Below are 21,695 nucleotides of genomic sequence, written 5' to 3'. Positions count from 1 at the left end.
AAAAGGAAGACTAGCGCACAAAAACAGACACAGCAAATGAAACCAACAAGGTGGTGGGGAGAGATAAAGAAATAAAATAAATCTTAAAAAAAAAAAGGACACCTATAGGTTTAAAGTAAAAGGATGAAAAATATATACCATGCTAACACTAATCAAAAGATAGTTGGTATGGATATGTTAATATCAGACAAAAAAGATTTCAGGACAAAGAAAATTATCAGGAATAATGAAGCTTATTTCATAATGAAAAAGAGGGTCAGTTTCATTAAGAGAACATAATTCCAATCATTTATATATCTATTAATAGAACTTCAAAATAAATGAGGTAAAATTTGATGGAACTACACATAGGAACAGACAAATCCACAATTACAATCAGATATTTCAATATCCCTCTCTCAATAATTAATAGAATAGGAGGACAAAATTAGTAAGGAAATAGAAGATTTGAACAATGTTATCAATGAAACTTGACCTAATTGACATTTATTAGAACATTCCACCCAAGAACAGTGAAATATTATTTTCAAGTGATAAGGAATATCCATCAAGATAGACAATTAAACAAGTCTCAACAATTTCAAGAGGATTCAAGTCATGCAAAGTAATTTCTCTAACCATAACGGAATCAAATTTGAAATAAGTTACAGAAAGACCTCTGGAAAATCCCCCAAATATTTGGAAACTGAATAACACATTTGTAAACAATCCATGGGCCAAATTAAAAATCAAAAGAAAAATTAGTATGTATTTTGAACAGAATGAAAATAAGCCATAATAAATTTGTGGGGTGCTGCTAAAGCAATATTTAGAGGGAAGTTTATGGAACTAAACATTCATATAAGAAAGGAAAAAAAGAAATATCTTAAATCAGTGACAGATTCCACCTTAATAAACTAGCAAAATAAGGACTAATGAAATACAAAGTAAATAGAAGAAAGGAAATAATAAAGATCAGAATGGAAATCAATGAAATAGAAAATAGAAAGTCAACAGAGAAAAATCAATGAAACTAAGACCTGGTTCTTTGAGAAGATCGATAAAATTGATGAACTTCTATCCAGACTTATTAGGAAGAAAAGAAAGAACACAAATGGCCAAAATTAGGAATAAGAGAGGCAACATCAGTAGAGAATTTATAGATATTAAAAGGTAACATTTTGAACAACTTTATGTCAATAAAATCAACAACTTAGAAAAAATGGAAAAATTCCTTGGAAGACACAAATTATTAAAGAACATACAAAAAGAAATAGATAAGGAAGTGTCTGTGGCTCAATCAGCTGGGCTCCCGTCTATCATATGGGAGGCCCTGGGTTCACTTCCTGGGGCCTCCTTGTGAGGGCAGGCTCACCCACATGCCATGGAGAGCCGCCAGCCCTCAGGCGCCGTGGAGTGCTGCCTGGCTCCCAAGTGCCACAGAGTGCCAACTCAGCAAGGTGACCCAACAAAAAGGGAGATAAGTAAAAAAAAGCACAGAAGAGTGCACAGCAAATGGACACAGAGAGCAAAACAACAAACAAGCTGCAAGGAGGTGGGAATAAATAAAAATAAATACAAACACACAGAAGAATGCATAGTGAATGGACACAGAGAGCAGACAGCAAGCCGCAAGGTGGTGGGGGGGCATAAAAAAATAGATAATATAAATAGCCTATATCTAGTAAATAAATTAAATTTATGATAAAAAAAAAAAACCCTTTCATAAAGAAAACTCCAGGTCTATATGACTTCACTGGTGAATCTTACCAAATGTTTGAATAGGAGCTATTGTGATTTGTAATGGAAGAAATTGTAGCAATGATGTGGAGACAGTGGCCACGGTAGCTGCTAAGGGGAGGGAGAGGGAAGAAGAGCTATGATGTGCGGGCATTTTCAGGACTTAGAGTTGTCCTGGGTGGTACTGTAGGGACAGATGCTGGACATTGTATGTCCTGCCATGGCCCACTGGGTGGACTGGGGGAGAGTGCAAACTACAATGTAAATTATAATCCATGCAGTGCATGGTGCTCCAAAATGTATTCACCAAATGCAATGAATGTCCCATGATGATGAAAGAGGTTGTTGATGTGGGAGGAGTGGGGTGAGGGGGCTGGGGAGTATATGGGGACCCCTTATTTTTTTTAATGTAACATTTTTTTAAAAAATAGAGAAAAAAAAATTTTAAAAAAAGAAGTAATACCAAATCTGTATAAACCCTTCCAGAAAATTGAAGAGGAGGGAATACTTTACAACTCATTCTATACAGTCAGCATTACTGTGATAATGAAACCGAAGTAATTGAAAGAAAAGAAAACTATAAACCAGTATTTCTCAAGAACACAGGTGCAAAAATATGAAAAAATATATTTGTAAAACAAACCGAACAATATCTAAAAAGGATAATATAACATGACCAAATGGTATACACCTCAGGTATGCAAGGATGGCTTTAATATTAATTAATCAATTGATTTATGATATTAACAAACTATAAAAGGAAATATGTATAATAATATCAACGGACTCAGAGAAAGCATGTAACAAAATCCAACATTCATTATTGATTAAATAACAGCAAAATCTCAGCAAACAAGGATTAGAAGGAAACTTCTTCAATCTGATAAAGAATATCTATGAGAAACCTACAGCTAAAACCATCCTTACGACAAAAGATTGAATGCCTTTACCCTAAGATCAGGAGCAAGAACAGGATGTTTGCTCTCACTACTTTTATTTAACATTTATGGAGGGTCTATCCAATGCAATAAAAGAGAAAAGGCTGATTGAAAAGTAAAGTACCAAAACCAATTTTTCATAGTGAAAATTTCAGGTTACATGACTTCCCTGGTCAATTATGTTCTCAAAGGACATGAGAGTCTATACAGAAAATTCAATGGAATCTACCAAAAAAAAGTTTAGCAAGGTTCCAAGCTATAAAATCAATATGCAAACTTCAATTGTATTTCTACATACTTCTAGTGAAAAAACTGTACGTTGAAATTTTAAAAATAAAGCATTGACAAGACATCAAAATTTTGACATACATAGGGATAAATTTGGCAAAAAAATATGAAAGACCTGTGCTTTAAAAACTAATATCAGGGAAACGGACTTGGCCCAGTGGTTAGGGCGACTGTCTACCACATGGGAGGTCCAAGGTTCAAACCCCGGGCCTCCTTGACCGGTGTGGAGCTGGCCCATGCGCAGTGCTGATGCACGCAAGGAGTGCCGCGCAACGCAGGGGTGTCCTCCGCGTAGGGGAGCCCCACGCGCAAGGAGTGCGCCCCTTAAGGAGAGCTGCCCAGCGTGAAAGAAAGTGCAGCCTGCCCAGGAATGGCACCGCCCACACTTCCCGTGCTGCTGACGACAACAGAAGTGGACAAAGAAACAAGATGCAGCAAATAGACACAGAGAACAGACAACCAGGGGAGGGGGGGGGAATTAAATAAATAAATAAATCTTTTTTTTAAAAAAAGCTTTAAAAAAAAAAAACTAATATCAGGACAAGAAAATTCATGAAGACTTCCATACTTTTTGTATGATATTTCTGTAAACATACAACTTCACTAATAAAAATATAATTATATATTTTTAAAAAACAAAAAAAACATACAAACAAAACTAATACCATTGCTGAGAGAAATTAAAGACTTAAAAAAAGGAAGAGATATAACATGTTCATGGAACAAAGACTCAATATTGTTAAGATGTCTATTCCACCCAAAATGATACATGAATTTAATGTAATAACAATCAAAACTACAGTAGGCTCTTTTAGTAGAAATTGACAAGCTGATTCTAAAATTCATATAGAAAAGTAAAGGGCTAAAATAGCCAAGACAACTTTGAAAAAGAAGAACAAAGTTGGAGGACTTATACTACCTTGTTACAAGACTAATTATAAAGTTACAGTAATGAAGAGAGTGTGGTAGTAGTATAAAGACAGACAAAACCATCAACAGAACAGAATAGAGAGTTCAGAAATAGATCCACGCAAATCTGGACAAATATTTTTGACAAAGGAAAATATTGAGGGGAAATGTTAGTCATCTCATGAAACATTTCTGAAACAATAGGATATTTATATGAAAAAAAAATAGGATAGCTATATGAACTTGGATCTGTACCTCACACCATGTAAAATGATTAACGCAAATGAATCATAGACCTAAATTTAAAGCCTGAAACTATAAAAATTATAGATGAAAACATCTTTGTATTCTTGGGTTAGGCAAAAATTTCTTAGAAATGATATCAAAACCGCAATCTATAAAAGAAAAAAAAATGAATAAATTGAACTTCATAAAAATTTAAAACTTGCTCTTCCAAAGATAGAAGAGAATGTTAAGACAAAGCACAAACTGGAAGAAAATATTTGCAATTCCTCTATCTGATAAAGCACCTGTATCAAAAAAATATGAATAACTCACAAAACTCAATAATATGTGAGGAAGATTGCAGAAGGATGTCAGAGTAGGACGATCTGAGAATCAGTCCCTTCTCCAGAACAACTATTGAACTTGCAGCAACTGTCTGAATCAAATATTTTGAAACTCTGGAGTCTAAAGGAATACTGTAGAACCCAGGGAGAAGCAGAAGGAAGATGCTGGCAAATTGCAATAAATATGAGTGAGTTTCACCCTCCTTGCAGTGGCTACCAATCCCTTCCCACCCCAGCTTCCCGCTGAGCAGCAGTGGGGACTGTAGCGTGGCTCCCTGGCAAAGTCTGCTGGTGCCAAATGGGATATAAAGACCTAGTCCTCCAAACTCCAGGGGAATCTGATCTCATAACTGATCATTGCTTCTGATAAGCTACTTCAGATCTCTGGGGGATGGCTCAGAGAGCAGTCATTGTTCCAACCCCCCTTAGGCAAGGGTGTCAGAGGAATCTAAAGACAATAACCTTCCTCAAAAGCATAGAAGACAGTTTAAGGACTACATTAACTGGGCAAGTGCTGTATCAAAAAACAGTTTCAAAAGCCATAGAAGAAGCTGCTGGCACCCTTGCTGGCCCTTTCCTCACCCCTCCATATGTAGGTTGGAGCCAACTTGCTTTCTCACTGTGGGTCCCCAACCCTGTTCCAGAGCAGCAGAGTGGCTCCTGTGCATATACATGCATGTATGTCAGTGCCAATCTATTGGGTGAAAACCTGAGAGATGGTTCCAGGGTACATGTCTTGGGCTTACCCTCCCAGAGCTTGTCCAGAGGGCAGAAAAGTATCTTGCAGACAACTGGCTAAGAGTTAGGAAAAAATTAAGTTGAAGTGGCCTGGGGCAAGAGACTACCTGTATTAAATCACTCAAGAGAACACTCAGGTGAAGATGAAAGTTTATTTCAAAGGAAATAGAATAGGTGTTCACTCAAACTCCTGTAACCTATAAATGAGGAATTCCGAAGGACTCTAGCAAACACAAATCGAGAGAAAGAAGCAGGCTTCATAGCTCCACTCAAGCTCAGATAAGACAGAAAGGACCCTGCTCTTTGCATTTGCCTTGGGCAGATCTTCTTGATAAGAAGGTTAATCTTTGGAGATCACCAGCCAAACAGAGCCAGTTTGCAAAGACAGTGAAAAGTGCTTTTTTTTTTTTTGGTTTGCTTATTTCCTTAAGTTCCTGGAAGTCAAGAAAATTTGTCATATCACTAGCTGGATATAAACACAAGGAGCAGACAGCTTAGGGACTGAAACTAACATTTTAAAATATTAAAATGTTTAATGTGCAATATAAGATTATAAAACAAGCAAAGAAACAGGAAATGATGGTCCATCCAAAGGAACAAGATAAAAATTCAGGAAATACCAACAAAGAGGGCAAGGCTTTGGACTTACCAGATAATTTTTAAAAATATTCCCAATAAGCTCAAGGAGATAAAATAAAACAGAGAAAGAACCAAAATATAAGAGAAAAACAATGAATTAACAATATGAGAATCTCTCCAGAGAAATTCTGGAGTTGAAGGACACAATACTGAAATGAAAATTTCCCTGGACAATTTCAATTGCTGATTGGAGGTGACAGAAGAAAGAAATCAGTGAACTCAAAGACAAGACAATTTAAATGATTCAGAATGAGGAATAGAAAGATAAAATAATAAAAAAAAGAATGAATAAAAGGCCTTGGGACATCATCAAGCTTATGGGAGGCCCAGAATGAGAAGAAAGAGAGAAAGGGGTAGAAGGAACATTCAAAGAAACAATGGCTAAAAAAAAAAAATCCCAAATGTAATGAAAGACAGGGATATAGACATTAAAGAAGTCCAATGAACTCCAAACAGGATAAACTCAAAGAGAACCACACCCAGACACATAGTAATCAAACTGTCTAATGCCAAAGACAGAGAATGTTCTGAAAGCTGCAAGAGAACAGCAATGAGCTATATACAAGGGAATCCCAATAATATTAGGTGCCAATTTCTCATCAGAAACTAGGAAGGTAAGACGGCAATGTATGAAATAATTAACTTGCTGGAAAAAGACAATTGTTAACCAAGAATTTTATATCTGGCAACACTTCCTTTCAAAAATGAGGGAGAGGGAAGTGGATGTGGCTCAAGCAAATGAGCTCCTGCTTACCACATGGGAGGTCCCAGATTTGGTTCCCAGTGCCTCCTAAAGAAGATGGGCAGGTTCAGTGAGCTGAGGCAACAAGAGATAAAAGGAAAACATAATGAGATACACAACAAAGCAGGGAGCAGAGGTGGCACAAATGATTAGGTGTCCTGGATTCAGTTCCCAATGCCTCCTAAAAAGAAGACCAGCACACAACAAACAGACACAGCAAATGCAAAAATGATGAGGGGGTTGGGAGAAACAAATAAATTTAAAACATCTTTTTTAAAAATGAGAGAGAGATTGAGACATTCCCAGATAACAAAAGCTAAGGGAATTCATTATCACTAGACCACAAGCAATGTTAAAAGGTCCTCAGTCTGAAGGGAAATAACACTGGACAGTGGACCAAAGTACCATGAAGAAATAAAGACCAAAGTACCATGAGGAAATAAAGACCTACATTTATCTATAGTAAAGGTAACCATATGGGTAATTATAAATGCCAGTACAACTGTATAGTCTTTTTCGGAATGTAATTCTTCTTCTTACATCCCTTACAGGTGCTAGAATGCAAATACATAAAAAGTAATGACAAATACATAGTTTTTGACATACAATGTTCAAAGATATAAAAAAGATGGGGCACAGAGGCATATCGGAATGCTGCATGTTTATGTTATTGAACATAAATTGATATTAAGAGAAGCAGACTTGGCCCAGTGGATAGGGCATCCGCCTGCCACATTGGAGGTCTGTGGTTCAAACCCCGGGCCTCCTTGACCCATGTGGAGCTGGCCCATGCGCAGTGCTGATGCGCGCAAGGAGTGCCCTGCCACACAGGGGTGGCCCCGCGTAGGGGAGCCCCACGTGCAAGGGGTGCGCCCCCTAAGGAGAGCCACCCAGCACGAAAGAAAGTGCAGCCTGCCCAGGAATGGTGCTGCCCACACAGGAGAGCTGATACAGTAAGATGACGCAACAAAAAGAAACACAGATTCCTGTGCCGCTGAGAACAACAGAAGTGGACAAAAGAAGACACAGCAAATAGACACAGAGAACAGACAACCGGGGTGGGTGGGGGGGAAGGGGAGATAAATAAATTTTTTTAAAAAAACACACTAAAATAATTACACACCACGATCACGTGGGTTTTATCCCAGGTACGCAAGGTTTTTCCAACACAAGCAAACCAATTAGTGTAATAAGCCACATTAATAAATTGAAGCAAAACCACATGATCCTCTCGATCAATGCAGAAAAGGCATTTGACAAAACACAGCATCCTTTCTTGATAAAAACACTCCAAAAGACAGGAGTAGAAGGACGTTTTCTCAATATGGTAAAGTGCGTATATGAAAAACCTACAGCTAGCATTGTACTCAATGGTGAAAGACTGAAAGCTTTCCGGGTGAGATCAGGAACAAGACAAGGATGCCTACTGTCACCACTATTATTCAGTATTGTTCTGGAAGTCCTAGCTAGAGCAATTAGGCTACATAAAGAAATAGAAGGCACCCATATAGGAACAGAAGAAGAAAAATTTCACTATTCACTGATAATATGATTCTATATCTAGAAAATCTGAAAAATCCACAACAAAGCTACAAAACTATTAGATGAGTTCATCAAAGTATTGGGATACAAAGTTAATATGCAAAAATTAGTAGCATTTCTATACATTACTGACGAGTAATCTTAGGAGGAAATCGGAGGGGAAATTCCATTTATAATAGTGACTAAAAGAATCAAATATCTAAGAATGAACTTAACCAAGGACATAAAGAACCTGTAGTCAGTAAACTCCAATGCATTGCTAAAAGAAATTTTAAAAGACCTAAATAAATGGAAGAACATTCTTTGTTCATGGACTGGAAGGCTAAATATCATTAAGATGTCAATTCTACCCAAACTGATTTACAAATCCAATGCAATAGCAACAAAAATCCCAATAGCCTTTTTTGCAGAAATGGATAAACCACTTATCAAATTTATTTGGAAGGGTAAGGGGCCCGAAATAGCTAAAAAGTTCTTTAAAAAGAAGAACAACATTGGAGGACTCTCACTTCCTAACTTTAAAGCATGTTACTTAGCTACAGTGATAAAAACAGCATAGCAATGGCATAAAGATAGGCAATTGACCAATGGAACTGAATTGAGAACACAGAAATAGACCCTCACATCTACAGCTAAGTGATTTTTGACAAGGTGCAGAAACAAAAATACAAACTATTAATGCACACAGCAAACCTGGATGCAAAGTACTTTGAGGGATACTTTGAGGGATAAAAAAACAGACATAAAAGAGTACATAGTATGATTTCATGTATGAGTTTCTTAAACAGGCAAAACTAATCTATCATGACAGAATGCAAACAAGTGGTTGCCTGGGTGCAAAGTTAAGGGGATTGACTGCAAACTTTTGAAGATGATAGGCTTACTCTCCTCATGTATCAGATTTTGAAGTCACAGTTGGTATCTTATTTAAATTAGGCCTTGTAAGGATTTAGAGGTATAGAGATGGGAAGGAATGGCTTTCCACATAGCAAGACTAACATGAGTAGAGTTGTGGGGTGAATATGGAGAACAGCTGATAGTTTATTTTATTTTTTAATTAACTTATTCAAGTATAATTTACATACACCCTATTGTATGTATCTAGTTCACTGAGTTTTAAGAAATGCATACACGCCTATTTAACCACCATCCCCGCAGAGATTCCTTTCAAAAATTATCACTTCAAGTTGTTTTCATGTTCAATCATAATTTTATTTCAAGTTTTATAATTAAATATTAAAACCAAAACAATATGGAGGCTATAAGATAGACTATAAAAAGCATAGACCTTGGAATCAGATTCAGATTTAAACTCTACTTCTCAAGCAAGTCAATTCATTTCTCAAGTTTCAGTTTCCTCATCCATAAAATGGGGATAATAATAAAAATCATCTTCACAAGATTGCTGTGAGAATTAAAAGAAATAATGTTAAATATCTAACACAATGTCTTCTGGAACATACTTGGACCAGTAAATGGTATTAACTTTATCACAATTAAACAAGTATTTGTTGTATAGTTACCTTCAGGGATATGGTCAGGACCCTGGAAACTGTTGGCAAAGCCTTTGAAGCAATGTAAATGAAACCTTTAAAAGACTAACAAAAATGGTCATTCTGAGTTCAGCTTCCCTACTGGCTCTATTTCACTATCAGTGGTGAAGGTTCCAAAGTATTTCATGCTCAACATTACTTCAGTGTAGAATGATCATTTGAGAATTGATGCTGAAAAAAATCTAAAGCAGGACACTTAAGAGGTTTTCTCCATCAGTTTGTCACACCTACTCCCTGGCTTTTAAAGAGACCCCTACCCCTCTCCAAGAAACAGGAGAGACCACCTGCCTAGGATTCACCCACACCCCTGTTCTACTTAGTTGCCACCTGCTCTGGCTCTGTCTCCCTGGTTCTCCAATACCCTGACTGCATTCTCCAGATCCAAAATCAGCCTTGGGCCAGTCACCTCATGTCAAGTTTCATTTCCTCAGTTTACCTACCTGTCCCTCACTGTTCAACTCTGCAAACTGCCTTGACTGCTGCCCATACCTATGCACTGCTCTGTACAACTCTCCCTTAGCCAGTCTCAGCTTCCTGGCGACCCCCCTTATCCCAGGTCCCAGCTTCCCTGCCAGGGATAGAGAGTAAGACTCAATTTTGCAAACATGATATAATTCAAGGGTCATGGGGGTGGAGTGCCATCTACCTGAGCAACAAAGAGCTGGAACTCATCAGGTAAAATCCATGAGCGAGGGTAGAAGTTGTACTCCTCAGGAAAGAGATCCTGCATGATTCTCACTGCTCTGCTCAGAGTAATTTTACGCACCATCTCAGTCATGCCTGGAGAGAAGAGAAGCTGTGAGGTTTTAACAACAGTGGGCCACCAGCTATAAAACAGGCATTATTTGGGACTTTTAGAATTATCCACCCGACAAATTCACTCTTTTTTCAGACAGGATTAAGAAAGGTATGAGTTGTTTCCCACAGCAGTGACTCATGGCGTGGAAAGATCTACTAAATTAATTTTTAAAACTTGAAATAATGGGCAGATATTTTTTTCTGCTTGTAAAAATGAGGCATTAATGTGAAAGAATGAGTTTTCATATAGTTTATCATTCCATTCTTTGTCAGCTCCTTAGACAAAGAAAAAGGAGAAGCATTTACATTTTGTACTTAAAATTTAATATCCTCTTTAATTTTTGGCCACCATACATATTTCTGGGATTTCTTCCATCTTGTACTCTAGATAATAGTATCTAGTGGACTCTGATTACATTATGAGAATCTTAATTAAGTTGCTTTGCTTTCATCTTTCAAGAGTAGTAATATTACAAAATAGAACATATATACTTTTTAGCATAAAACCTGTCTCCTTAAATCAAGGACAGGTTATAGAAAGAATACCTTAACAGAATTTATATTTTAAGGAAAAAATGCAAGCTTTAGGAGTTTTTTAGCCTTAATTACTAACACTGACATTGATCAGATCGCACTGATTTGCCACAAAGGGGAATGAAATGTCTCTTTAAAACATTTTAAAGAATGGAAGCATTTTTTTTCCTGTCACATCTTTAGTAACTCTGATAAAAGAATAAACTGTGTGTATATTTCTGCAAGTTTTAAGCAAATGGATAAAAATTACTTTAAATATTAGCATGTCTATTATTTAAGGCAAATACCGCTGCTAAAAATGAAGACTAAAAATGATCTTCACCTTGAAGAAGGCTAAACAGTTCCTTTACTGACACCAGAAATTTGCTTAGCAAACTTATTTTCAGTAAAAAGTAGAGTCCCATAGCACCTTGGCATGTCCAAGTAATCATACATTCTGAATGGGTAAAGTCAGAATGAATGAGGTTTCTCTAAACTTCCATGTTCAGGAAACAAAGGGTGACCATTTGTGATTGAAAGTTTTAATAACCAACTTCTTGCTCCCTCAGCATATTAACAAGAGCAATAAATCTAAAGACTGCAGTGTCAAGCTGTCAATGCCCAGGTTGTTAGTTCTTGTTTAGAAGGTTATACAGAGGGGTTGCGTAAGAAATAAATGAGCTTAAAAAGCACTAATAATCTGTGTTCTAATGTGGACTTTTCAATATTAAGAAAACTCTCTTGAGAACACTGTTCTGAGCTTCCCAAGAAACATGTGAGTTCAGAAAATTAGAGCTATTTCCTTTTATTTCCCCATAAAATTAGAATTTTTGAGTAACAAACACTGGTGCTGAAAGTAAATAAAATTTCATTTTTAAAAGAGTTTTTACTTGTATTTGACTAACATTGTAATTATAGCACTAAGCTGAAAAATTTCACAACTAACTATAATTCAATGCTTTATACCAAGTAGATCATGCCTGCTGACCAAATAGTGTTAGAGTATTTTCTATATTTAGATGACTTTGTGTCAGGGGAAGATTCTCTCAAAAGTTCCTATAGGTTAGAACAACTCACAACACAGAAGTGCTTTGAATATAAGATGTTCAGTTGAATGCTCCAAAAAGTTTTGGGGAAATCAAAGCCCAGCAATGTTAGTTTATTCATTTTAAATCTGCAATAGCTCCATTTGTTGTTGTTGTTGTTTTTAAAGATTCATTTATTTATTTAATTTCCCCCCCTCCCCTGGTTGTCTGTTCTCGGTGTCTATTTGCTGCATCTTGTTTCTTTGTCCGCTTCTGTTGTCGTCAGCGGCACGGGAAGTGTGGGCGGTGCCATTCCTGGGCAGGCTGCACTTTCTTTTTCACGCTGGGCGGCTCTCCTCACGGGCGCACTCCTTGCGTGTGAGGCTCCCCCATGCGGGGGACGCCCCTGCGTGGCACGGCACTCCTTGCGCGCATCAGCACTGCGCATGGCCAGCTCCACACGGGTCAAGGAGGCCTGGGGTTTGAACCGCGGACCTCCCATATGGTAGACGGACCCCCTAACCACTGGGCCAAAGTCCGTTTCCCTGCAATAGCTCCATTTGTGATGGTTCCACACCAGTTATTAGATTTGTTTCCAAGTTTACTTCTGTGTCTCTAGGCAGTTCTGTACTAAAAACAGCCCATCTAAGAAGCACCCTACAAGTCAGTGTTCACTTTTCCCCAGCCACTTCCCATCGTACACAGTTCACTCCACCCCTGCCTGAGTATCTGTACAGCGTAGGCCTCCCTCAGTCCACCCACCATCAAACCCTTGTTCCTCTACCCTCTCAAAGCTGTGTTGCCACTTCACTGCTGCCAAAGAAAGTCTTAAGCCCCTCATTGGCCCCCATTGGAAGCTAATGGCCTCCCTGCCTTTGGTGGTGGCTCAGAGATAGGCTGGAGAGAGTCATTTTCTCTCACTGAGACCATGACAAGAGTAGGTTTGTAGCTGAGCCACAGTGCCTGTTCCCATAGAAAATACACGAAAAGGGTAGTCATTACCAGGCCGTACAAGCTCCTGACTCTGCCTCCCTTCCCCAAGTAGCCATAGCACCTGATTGTACCTGGTGAGGCCCTGCCCTGGGCTCTGGGACCTATTCTGACCTGAGGTGGAAGTGCCTGCTCTAGGTCTAACCATCAGGTCTCATTGTGGGAAACCAGCTTACCTGTTCCTTATTGTAAACCTTACATGTGTTCTAGTGTAGATGTTGCAGTTCCCTGTTATTGTAGATGATGTTGCAGTTTTAATAGCAAACAGTGCTCGGTAGTTTCCAATAAATACGAGGTGGAAATTAGGATTGAGGCTCTTAGTTCCAGGAGCTGTGAGTCCCCTGGTCTCACCTTTATTTCCTCTCTTGTGTCTCTCTCTCTGTCCTTTAGTTTATAAGGCTCTGTGTTGCCTTCCCTTCAAGCCAACCTATCCCTGACCTGATCTCAGGAACTGGTGCCTAATGTGGGGCTCCGAACAGGGACCCAAAGGAAAAAAGGCTCGCAGCAAGGTCTCCCTGCTAAAAGTTTGGCCCAGACTTTGTACTCCAATTAGGTAAGGAGGATTTTACTTGTTTTTCTTTTTTTTTTTTTTTACTTTTTTTTTTACTTTTTTTTTACTTTTCCCCAATTTCCAGTAATTTTTTAAAATTTTATTTTATTCACACATACTTCATATCCACCAAACATACACTGCCCCTTTCCTCCACCCCCATCCCCTGGTAACCTCTAATCTACTTGCTATCTCTGCAGATTTGCTATTTCTAGATATCTCTTAAGTATCACCATACAATATTTGTCCTTCAGTGTCTTGTTTATTTCACTGTTTTCAAAGTTCTCCCATTTTGCAATACAACCTAGAACTTCATTCTGAATAACGGCTGAATAATATCCATTGTATGTACCATGTTTTGTTTAGGCATTCATTTGTTGATGGATGCTTGGGTTATTTCCACATTTTGACTATTATGAATAATGCTGGTATAAACACTGGTGTACAAGAATCTGTATGAGACAGTGTTTTTACTTTCTTTGTGTGTGTATACCTAAGAAGAGAAATTGCCAAGACATACAGTAATTATATATTTAACTTTTTGAGGAACCACCAATGCTGTCTGCACCATTTTACATTCCCATTGGAATTTCAATTTCTCTGCATTGTCCCCATCATATATTATCTGTGTGTGTGTGTTTAAATAGTAGCTAGCCTTGTGAGTGTGAAATAGTATTTCATGTGGTTTTGATTCGCATTTTCTTAATGGCTCATGATATTGAGCATCTTTTCATAAGCTTATTGGCCATTTGTATACCTTCTTTGGAAAAAATATCTTTTCATGCCCTTTGCCATTTTTTAATTATGTGCTATGTCATTTGTTATAAAAGTTCTTTTTATATTCTGGCATTAAGCCCTTACTGACATATGGTTTGCAACTATATTCTCCCATTTTGTAGCTTATCTTTTCACTTTCTTGATAATGTCCTTTGATGTTCAAATGTTATTTTAAAATTTTGATAAAGTTGAATTGGTCTATGGTTTCTTCTTGTTGCTTGTGCCTTTGGTGACATCTCAGAATCCATTACTGAATTCAAGTTCATGAAGATTTGTCCTTATGCTCTATTCTAAGAGCTGTATAGTATTAGCTGTTATATTTAAGTCCTTAATCCATTTTTATTTGATTTTTGTACATGGTATGAGGTAGGGGCCTAGCCTCATTCTTTTGCATGTGGATATCCAGTTTTCCCAGCACCATTTGTTGGAAGATACTTTTACTTCCCCATTGCACATTCTTAGCATCCTTGTCAAAAATCAATTGGGCATAGATGTACGAGTTTATTTCTGGGCTTACAATTCCATTCCATTGGTCTATATGTCTATATTAATGCCAGTACCACACTAATTTGATGACTGTAGCATTGTAGTTCAATTTGAGATTGTGAGATTGTGAAGTGTAAGTCCTCCAACTTTCTTCTTCTTTTTCAAAATTGTTTTGGCTATTCAGGGACATTACAGTTCCATATGAATTTGAGGATCAGCTTTTCCATTTCTGAAAAAAAAATCTTCCTGAAATTTGTTAGAGATTAAAATGAATCTATAGATTACTCTGTACAATATTGATATTTAACATTATTAAGTTTTCTAGTCAATGAACATGGGATGTCTTGTCATTTATTTAGGTCTTGTGTGTGTGTGTGTGTGTTCTGTACTTAAACTTTTGAATTTCCTTTTTGTATCTTTTTAAGAGACAAAGGATACCTTTTATTTGAGAGAGTGAGAATTCTGAAAAAGTGCAGAATGACAACATTTCTTTCAGCAGAATTTTGTAATTTTCAGTGTACTATTATTTCATATCCTTGGTTAAAGTTATTCCTAGATATTTTATTCTTTTTTCCCTAATTTCCTCTTTGGATTGTTCATTGCTGGTGTAGAGAAACACTATTGATTTTCGCACAGTGATCTTGTATCATGACATTTTGCTGAATTAATTTATTAGCTCTGGCAGTTTTCTTGTGGACTCCTCTATTTTCTATATAAGATTATGTTGTCTGTAAATTGAGAGTTTTACTTATTCTTTTCCAATTTGGATGCCTTTTATTTCTTTTTCTTGCCTAATTGCTCTGTCTAGAACTTCTAGTACAATATAAAATAGCAGTGGTGAAAGTGGGCATTCTTGTCATGTTTCTGTCTTAAGAGGAAGGCTTTAAGTCTTGTACCATTGAATATAATGTTAGCAGTCAGTTTTTCATAAATGGCCTTTATCATATTGAAAAGTTCCCTTCTCTTCTTACTTTTCTGAGTATAAGGAAGGAATGCTGGATTTTGTCACATGACTTTTCTGCATCTATTGAGAAAATCATGTGTTTTTTGTCTTTGTTCTATTTATGTGGTGTCAATTACATTGATTTATTTTTGTATGTTGAATACTCCTTGCATTCTAGGATAACTTCCATTTGCACATGGGGCTCCCCTACCTGGGGGACACTCCTGCATGGCATGGCACTCCTTGTGTGCATTAGCACTGCACAAGGGCCAGCTACACATGGGTCAAGGAGGCCCTGGGTTTGAACCATGGACCTCCCATGTGGTAGGCAGATGCTCTATCTGTTGAGCCATGACCGCTTCCTTCTGTTTCTTCTTGAGTCAGTTTAGGTAATTCATATATTTTCTGGAATTTTCTCATTTTGTCTAGATTATCTAATTTGTTGGTGTGCAAATGTTCATAACATTCTCTTATAATCCTTTTTATTTCTGTAAATCAGTTGTGATAGCACCATTTTCATTTGAACTCTCTCCCTCCCTGAGATGGCTCCCTCATCTGTCTGCTCATTGTTTTTTGCTCATTGTTTTTGCTCATTGTCTGCTTACTGTCTGTTCATTTTGTTTCTTTCTTTAGGAAGCACCAGGAACCAAATCCAGGACATTTTATATGGGAGGCAGGTGCTCAACTGCTTGGCTCTTATCTGCTCCCTGCTTGTTTTTTCACTTGTTGTCTGCTCTTTGTTCGCTCATTGTTTTTGCTCATCGTCTACTTGTTGGTTTTGCTCATTGTCTGCTTGCTGTTTTTGCTCAATGTCTGCTCGTTGTCTGCTTATTGTTTGTTTGGCTTCTTTAGGAGGCGCTGGGAACCAAACCTGAGACATCCATGTGGGAGGTGGTGCTCAACTGCTTGAGCCACATCCTCTTCTGTCATTTCTGAATTTTAGTTATTTGCATCTTTTCTTTTTTTCTCTTTGTCATTCTGGTTAAATGTTTGACAATTTTATTGTTTTTTATTCTTTTTTTCCCCCAAAGAACAAACTTTGTTCTGTGCATTCTCTCAATTGTTTTTCTATTCTCTCTTTCATTTACACCAACTCAAATTTGATTATTTCCTTTCTTCTGCTAACTTTTGGTGTATTTTACCCTTCTTTTTCTAGTTCCTTGAGATGTGAAGTTAGGTCATTAATTTGAAATCTTTGTTCTTTTTTAATAGAGGCATTCACAGCTATAATTTCCTTCTGAGAATTGCCTTCACTGCATCCCATAAGTTTTGGTATGTTCACTCTTTATTTTCATTAGTCTCTATTTTCTAATTTCCCTTGCAATTTCTTCTTTAACCCATGGGTTGTTTAAGACTATGCTGTTTAATTTCCACATATCTGTAAATTTTCCAGTTTTCCTTCTGCTATTGACTTCTGGCTTTACTCCATTGTGGTCAGAGAAGTTGCTTTGCATACTTTCAATATTTTTAAGTTTATTAAGACTTCTCGGGAAACGGACTTGGCCCAGTGGTTGGGGCGTCCGTCTACCACATGGGAGGTCCGCGGTTCGGGCCCTGGGCCTCCTTGACCCGTATGGAGCTGGCCCACGTGCAGTGCTGATGCACGCAGGGAGTGCCGTGCCACGCAGAGGTGTCCCCCGCGTGGGGGAGCCCCACGCGCAAGGAGTGTGCCCCATTGGGAGAGCCACCCAGCGCGAAAGAGGGTGCAGTCTGCCCAGGAATGGTGCCGCCCACACTTCCTGTGCCGCTGACGACAACAGAAGTGGACAAAGAAACAATATGCAGCAAATAAACACAGAGAACAGACAACCAGGGGAGGGGGGGAATTAAATAAAATAAATAAATCTTTAAAAAAAAAAAAGACTTCTCTTAATATATGATCTATTCTGGAGAATGATCCATGTGTACTTAAAAAGAATGTATATTTTGAGGTTGTTTGTTTAAAGTGTTCTATATATGTCTATTGGATCTAGTTGGTGTGCAGCATCCACATTGGTTCCTCAGGGATTTACAACTGACCTTGACCTTCAATCTCAACTTTTGAAGGATGGCATTTCCTCTGTCCATTCTGGACCCACTGGCTGCTCCTAGAATTTGGGCTGTATTTCTACAGTCACACCATTTCCACATTTGCTGCTGCTGGGCCAAGAAATGGGGGCTGGTCCCTGACTCACGCTTTCATTTACTATAGCTGCACTCTCTGCAGCTTTTTTATTCATCTGGCACTTCCACGGGTGTCCTAAATGTCCAATCTGGTTCCAGGATTACCACCTAGTTAATTCCAATCCCTTGTTATAGATCATTCATTTTTCTAGAGGTGGGAGGGGTCTGAAAAACTTCCTGTTCCACCATTTTGCATCTGTGGTAACCTGATCTTTACTGCTGGTGACTTTACAATGCAGAGAGCTTGTTCTCTCCAGTGTTCCACCTCTCTCTTTCCTCTGTTTCCTCCCAAGTCCACTCTACAAGGGCTGGACCCCCTCTAAGGATCATGGGCCACTTGCCTGTCACTGAATGAGCAACCCAACTCTCAGCATTCTGCACATCTGCACCAACACTACTCACTCATTTGTACCAGAATATGACACATCCATTCCTGGAGGCTTAGTTCACATGTCCTCTTCTCCAAAATCTCTGATCCTTCTTGTTACCAAGCAAATCTGGATTACATGCTCTTGCTCCAAACTCCCACAACATCCAAAACTTTCCTTCTCTCTTATGACTTTCTTCTTGTCTTTGTACCCCCAGAGCATAGACAAGTCTTAACAGATGGTCGCCCCTGTAGATTCCTCACTGGAGAAAGCCCCTTCCTCATGGTGGGCTCTCAAGCTCAACTGCCATGTGCTATCATACCTTTCAGATCCTGAAACTCAGCATAAATTTTGTTTACAAGCTGAGAATCAATAGTACTGGACTTTCTTAAGGCAAAGACACAAGTAAATCAGATTATTTTTATAGAAAGTCTTAATTCATCAGTTAAGACAGGTAATAACATACCTTCAACAGGGAAATTGCCCATAGAAAAGGAACTAAAATCTAATGTGCTGACTCAATCAAAATAAGTTACTTCTATATGTGTCACCAAAAGGTTTTTGGTTTATTCAACATATGAAGTATTTAGAGTTGCCTGGCACATCCACTAGAACTCATTCTATGTAATGCACAATGCATAGAAAATGCATTTTTAGAATAACAGAATATATGAGCAGCAGAAGCTTTGGCACAAACTGGAGCCAAAGGACAGACTGTTCTTTAATTACCCCATTGCTGAGGATTGCCATATTTCACAGGGGAGAGGGTGTGGCAGCACTGATCTCTGCCTCAAGGTTCAAGAGGCTGCTTTGTCATTAGAGTTAATTAAATGCTGTTAGTAAAGTGGAAAATTATATGCTCCAATCACGGGCACATGGAATATGGGACAAGGTAAACTTGTTTCTTTGGAATGAATATTCTTATAACACCCTTAATGAAACTAGTCCTTTGGTGATGTTCTTTTCTATATTTCTAATTTATGTTCTAAATGTAGAACCATAGCTACTTCTTCCTTTCTACCCTCACCTATTGGGTGAGGCATGAATGAATGGGGAAAGTGTAAATGACTAATGTCTTGGAAACTCTGTCCTCAACCAAGAGGTTGTTCCCTTTCAAATTGTATTCTCCCAGTGTCCCAATAAGTCCATTTAGTGGCATCACAAAAAAGGCTGCTTTTCTGACCAGTGAGACAGAGAAAACAATAGTTATCCCATTAGACTGATATGCAAGAATCCTAGCTACAAGAATCATTCTTGTTCTCTAACAAAACCCTTTCTCCTTCTCTAAGAACAAATTTGACCCTGGGTTAACTTTCTAGCTCTGTTCTCCTGGAATCCAGTAAAACTGGAATGCCAGTTATGTTGCTAGCAACAAAGCATATGGTTAAAAAAATGATCTAATTGGTAAATTGCATAAATACCTGGTAGGAAGCAATAGCTTTAGGCTTTCCTGGATGTGGTAATTCTTACAATGTAGCAGGACCTTTGCGGAGACCTAAGAAGCTCTGCTATGGAGTAATTGCAAGAGATGGTGACTCCTATGGAGCTTCTAAACCAAGGCACACCCACACCCACCAAAGTGGATCTTGCCACTTTGCACCTGAGCTTTCCCTTGAGGGACAAGAGACTAGTACCTGGAAGTATTACAAAGACTCCCACTGAAGAAAAATGCCTGCCACTGACCATTGACAAGCTGTTTCCTGCCTTGTCTCTTTCTACATGAGCCTGAGCTAAGTGTGGCCTATGGAAGTGACCTTGTAAGACTGCATGCTTAGTGGAAAACTAGGGCATGGCATGGTCAGTGTATAATATTGGAGGATTTTTCTAAAAGACATGGGATAGAATATCAAAGAAAGAGGAAACTGATTCTCCTTTTAAAATAAACATAATATAAACAAAACATAAATGATATAATGCCAAGAGAAAACATCTTATATTTAAATAAATACACTTTGACAGCAATCATGTAAAAATGATAAACAAACATGGTTGAGGATTGTGAGGAAATATGCAAATATTCATATCATTTTGTTAAAATGAGGGATGGGATTTGGGGTGATTTTTAAAAATTATTCATTGTGTATTATAAATATGAGTTGTTTAATACATTAATAATTATGAAAATAGGTGGAAGATCCTTTGGTTGTGATCATACCCACCCTGACCAAATGCTCCATTCTTTCTAAGTACTCCCACCACCCTTAATCACCCTCCTTATTTAGCCATCAATAATAATGTAAAATAGTGCTCACAGCAGAAGAAGGTGGCAGAGATTAAAAAATAAAATAAGGTGGGTGTAAAGGGAATGTGGGAGCAGAGTGAGGGAAAAGCTCAAAGTGTTAGCTGTGACACTTTTACGGCATATAAATCTTCCTCGCAAGGTAAGTGTCACTCAGATAATGTCCCCAGGTAAAAGGCAGAGGCTGCCTGCGGCCTATAGTACCCAGGATGGAGACTGGTATATTTGGCTCTGAAAATGAAGAACCTCCAAGAAGAACAGGGAGTAATACCACATTTCTGTGATACATTCATAGAATTTTAATACTTCTGTTTTTTTGCAAATCATTCAAGTGAAATATTCTGTTTGTTTCACTTTCAGACTATAGTCCCCATATTATTCCCTCATATTATACCTGTAACCCATAAGGTAAAGATATCTTCTTACACAAGTAGAATGAGACCAAGAAAGCCTGCCTTTATGTTTTTGAACCTCCACTCTTTAAACCCTTCGTGGTTTAAGTCTGCTTGTCTCTGAGTTGACTTCCCTCCCAAGGTGGCAACACAGCAGCAGAGGCAACAATTCCTAATTAAGAGTCCTCATGTTTGATCTCAAAACACTGTCATGTTTTTGTAGAAGTGTTCCCTGAGACTCAGTCACAGAAACAGTTTTAAATGCCACCAATAACAGCAGATACCTGGAAACTTGTTCACTTGACCTGAGAATATGTCATTGTCGTGAAATGAAACTCCATGCCAATAGATATCACAAGGCAAGCGTCGGCCAAATGGGAACTAGAAGAAAGAGAAAAAAATGTGATTAATAAGAAGAAGAAGAGCAGCTACCATGCTGAGTGCCTATTCGTACAAGGTCCTAGAATCCTGGCACACATCATATGATTTAATCTTCATAATAAGCATATGAAGCAGGTGATATGCTTTCCCATTTGAAAGATGAAGAAACAGATTCAGTAACTTGCTCAGAAGCACACCACCAGTGAGAGGCAGAGTGATGATTTCTATGTGGCAAGCACTATGCTAGTGTCTTTACAGGACCCATTTCACTTTAATCCTAATAACCACCCTAAAGAACTGTTTCCATTTTACTGATGAGAAAATTGGGGCTGCAAGACATATCTTAACTTGTGCAAGGTTCACACATAGCTGGTAAGGAGAGGAATCAGACTTTGAATCCAGGTCTACCTGAATGGCAAGCCCACACTTCTTT

At 38.1% G+C, this 21,695-nt stretch overlaps 1 protein-coding gene across 1 annotated transcript in view; it reads right to left on the bottom strand.

Moving 5' to 3' along the window:
- TTLL11 (tubulin tyrosine ligase like 11) overlaps positions 1-21,695 on the bottom strand; it is a 259,912-nt gene that overhangs the window by 194,774 nt on the left and 43,443 nt on the right. Inside the window, exons 2-3 of the mRNA XM_004453912.3 lie at positions 21,166-21,262; positions 10,284-10,417 (exon numbers count right to left, since the gene is read on the bottom strand). Of these exons, the coding sequence (XP_004453969.2) occupies positions 10,284-10,417; positions 21,166-21,262 (231 nt within the window). The remainder of the gene's footprint in view (positions 1-10,283; positions 10,418-21,165; positions 21,263-21,695) is intronic.

The sequence above is a fragment of the Dasypus novemcinctus genome, chromosome 8 (genome assembly GCF_030445035.2).
Source record: "Dasypus novemcinctus isolate mDasNov1 chromosome 8, mDasNov1.1.hap2, whole genome shotgun sequence".
Lineage (NCBI taxonomy): Eukaryota > Metazoa > Chordata > Mammalia > Cingulata > Dasypodidae > Dasypus > Dasypus novemcinctus.
The sequence above is the reverse complement of the archived record's forward strand: the minus strand, read 5'-3'. Positions and strand labels throughout refer to the sequence as shown.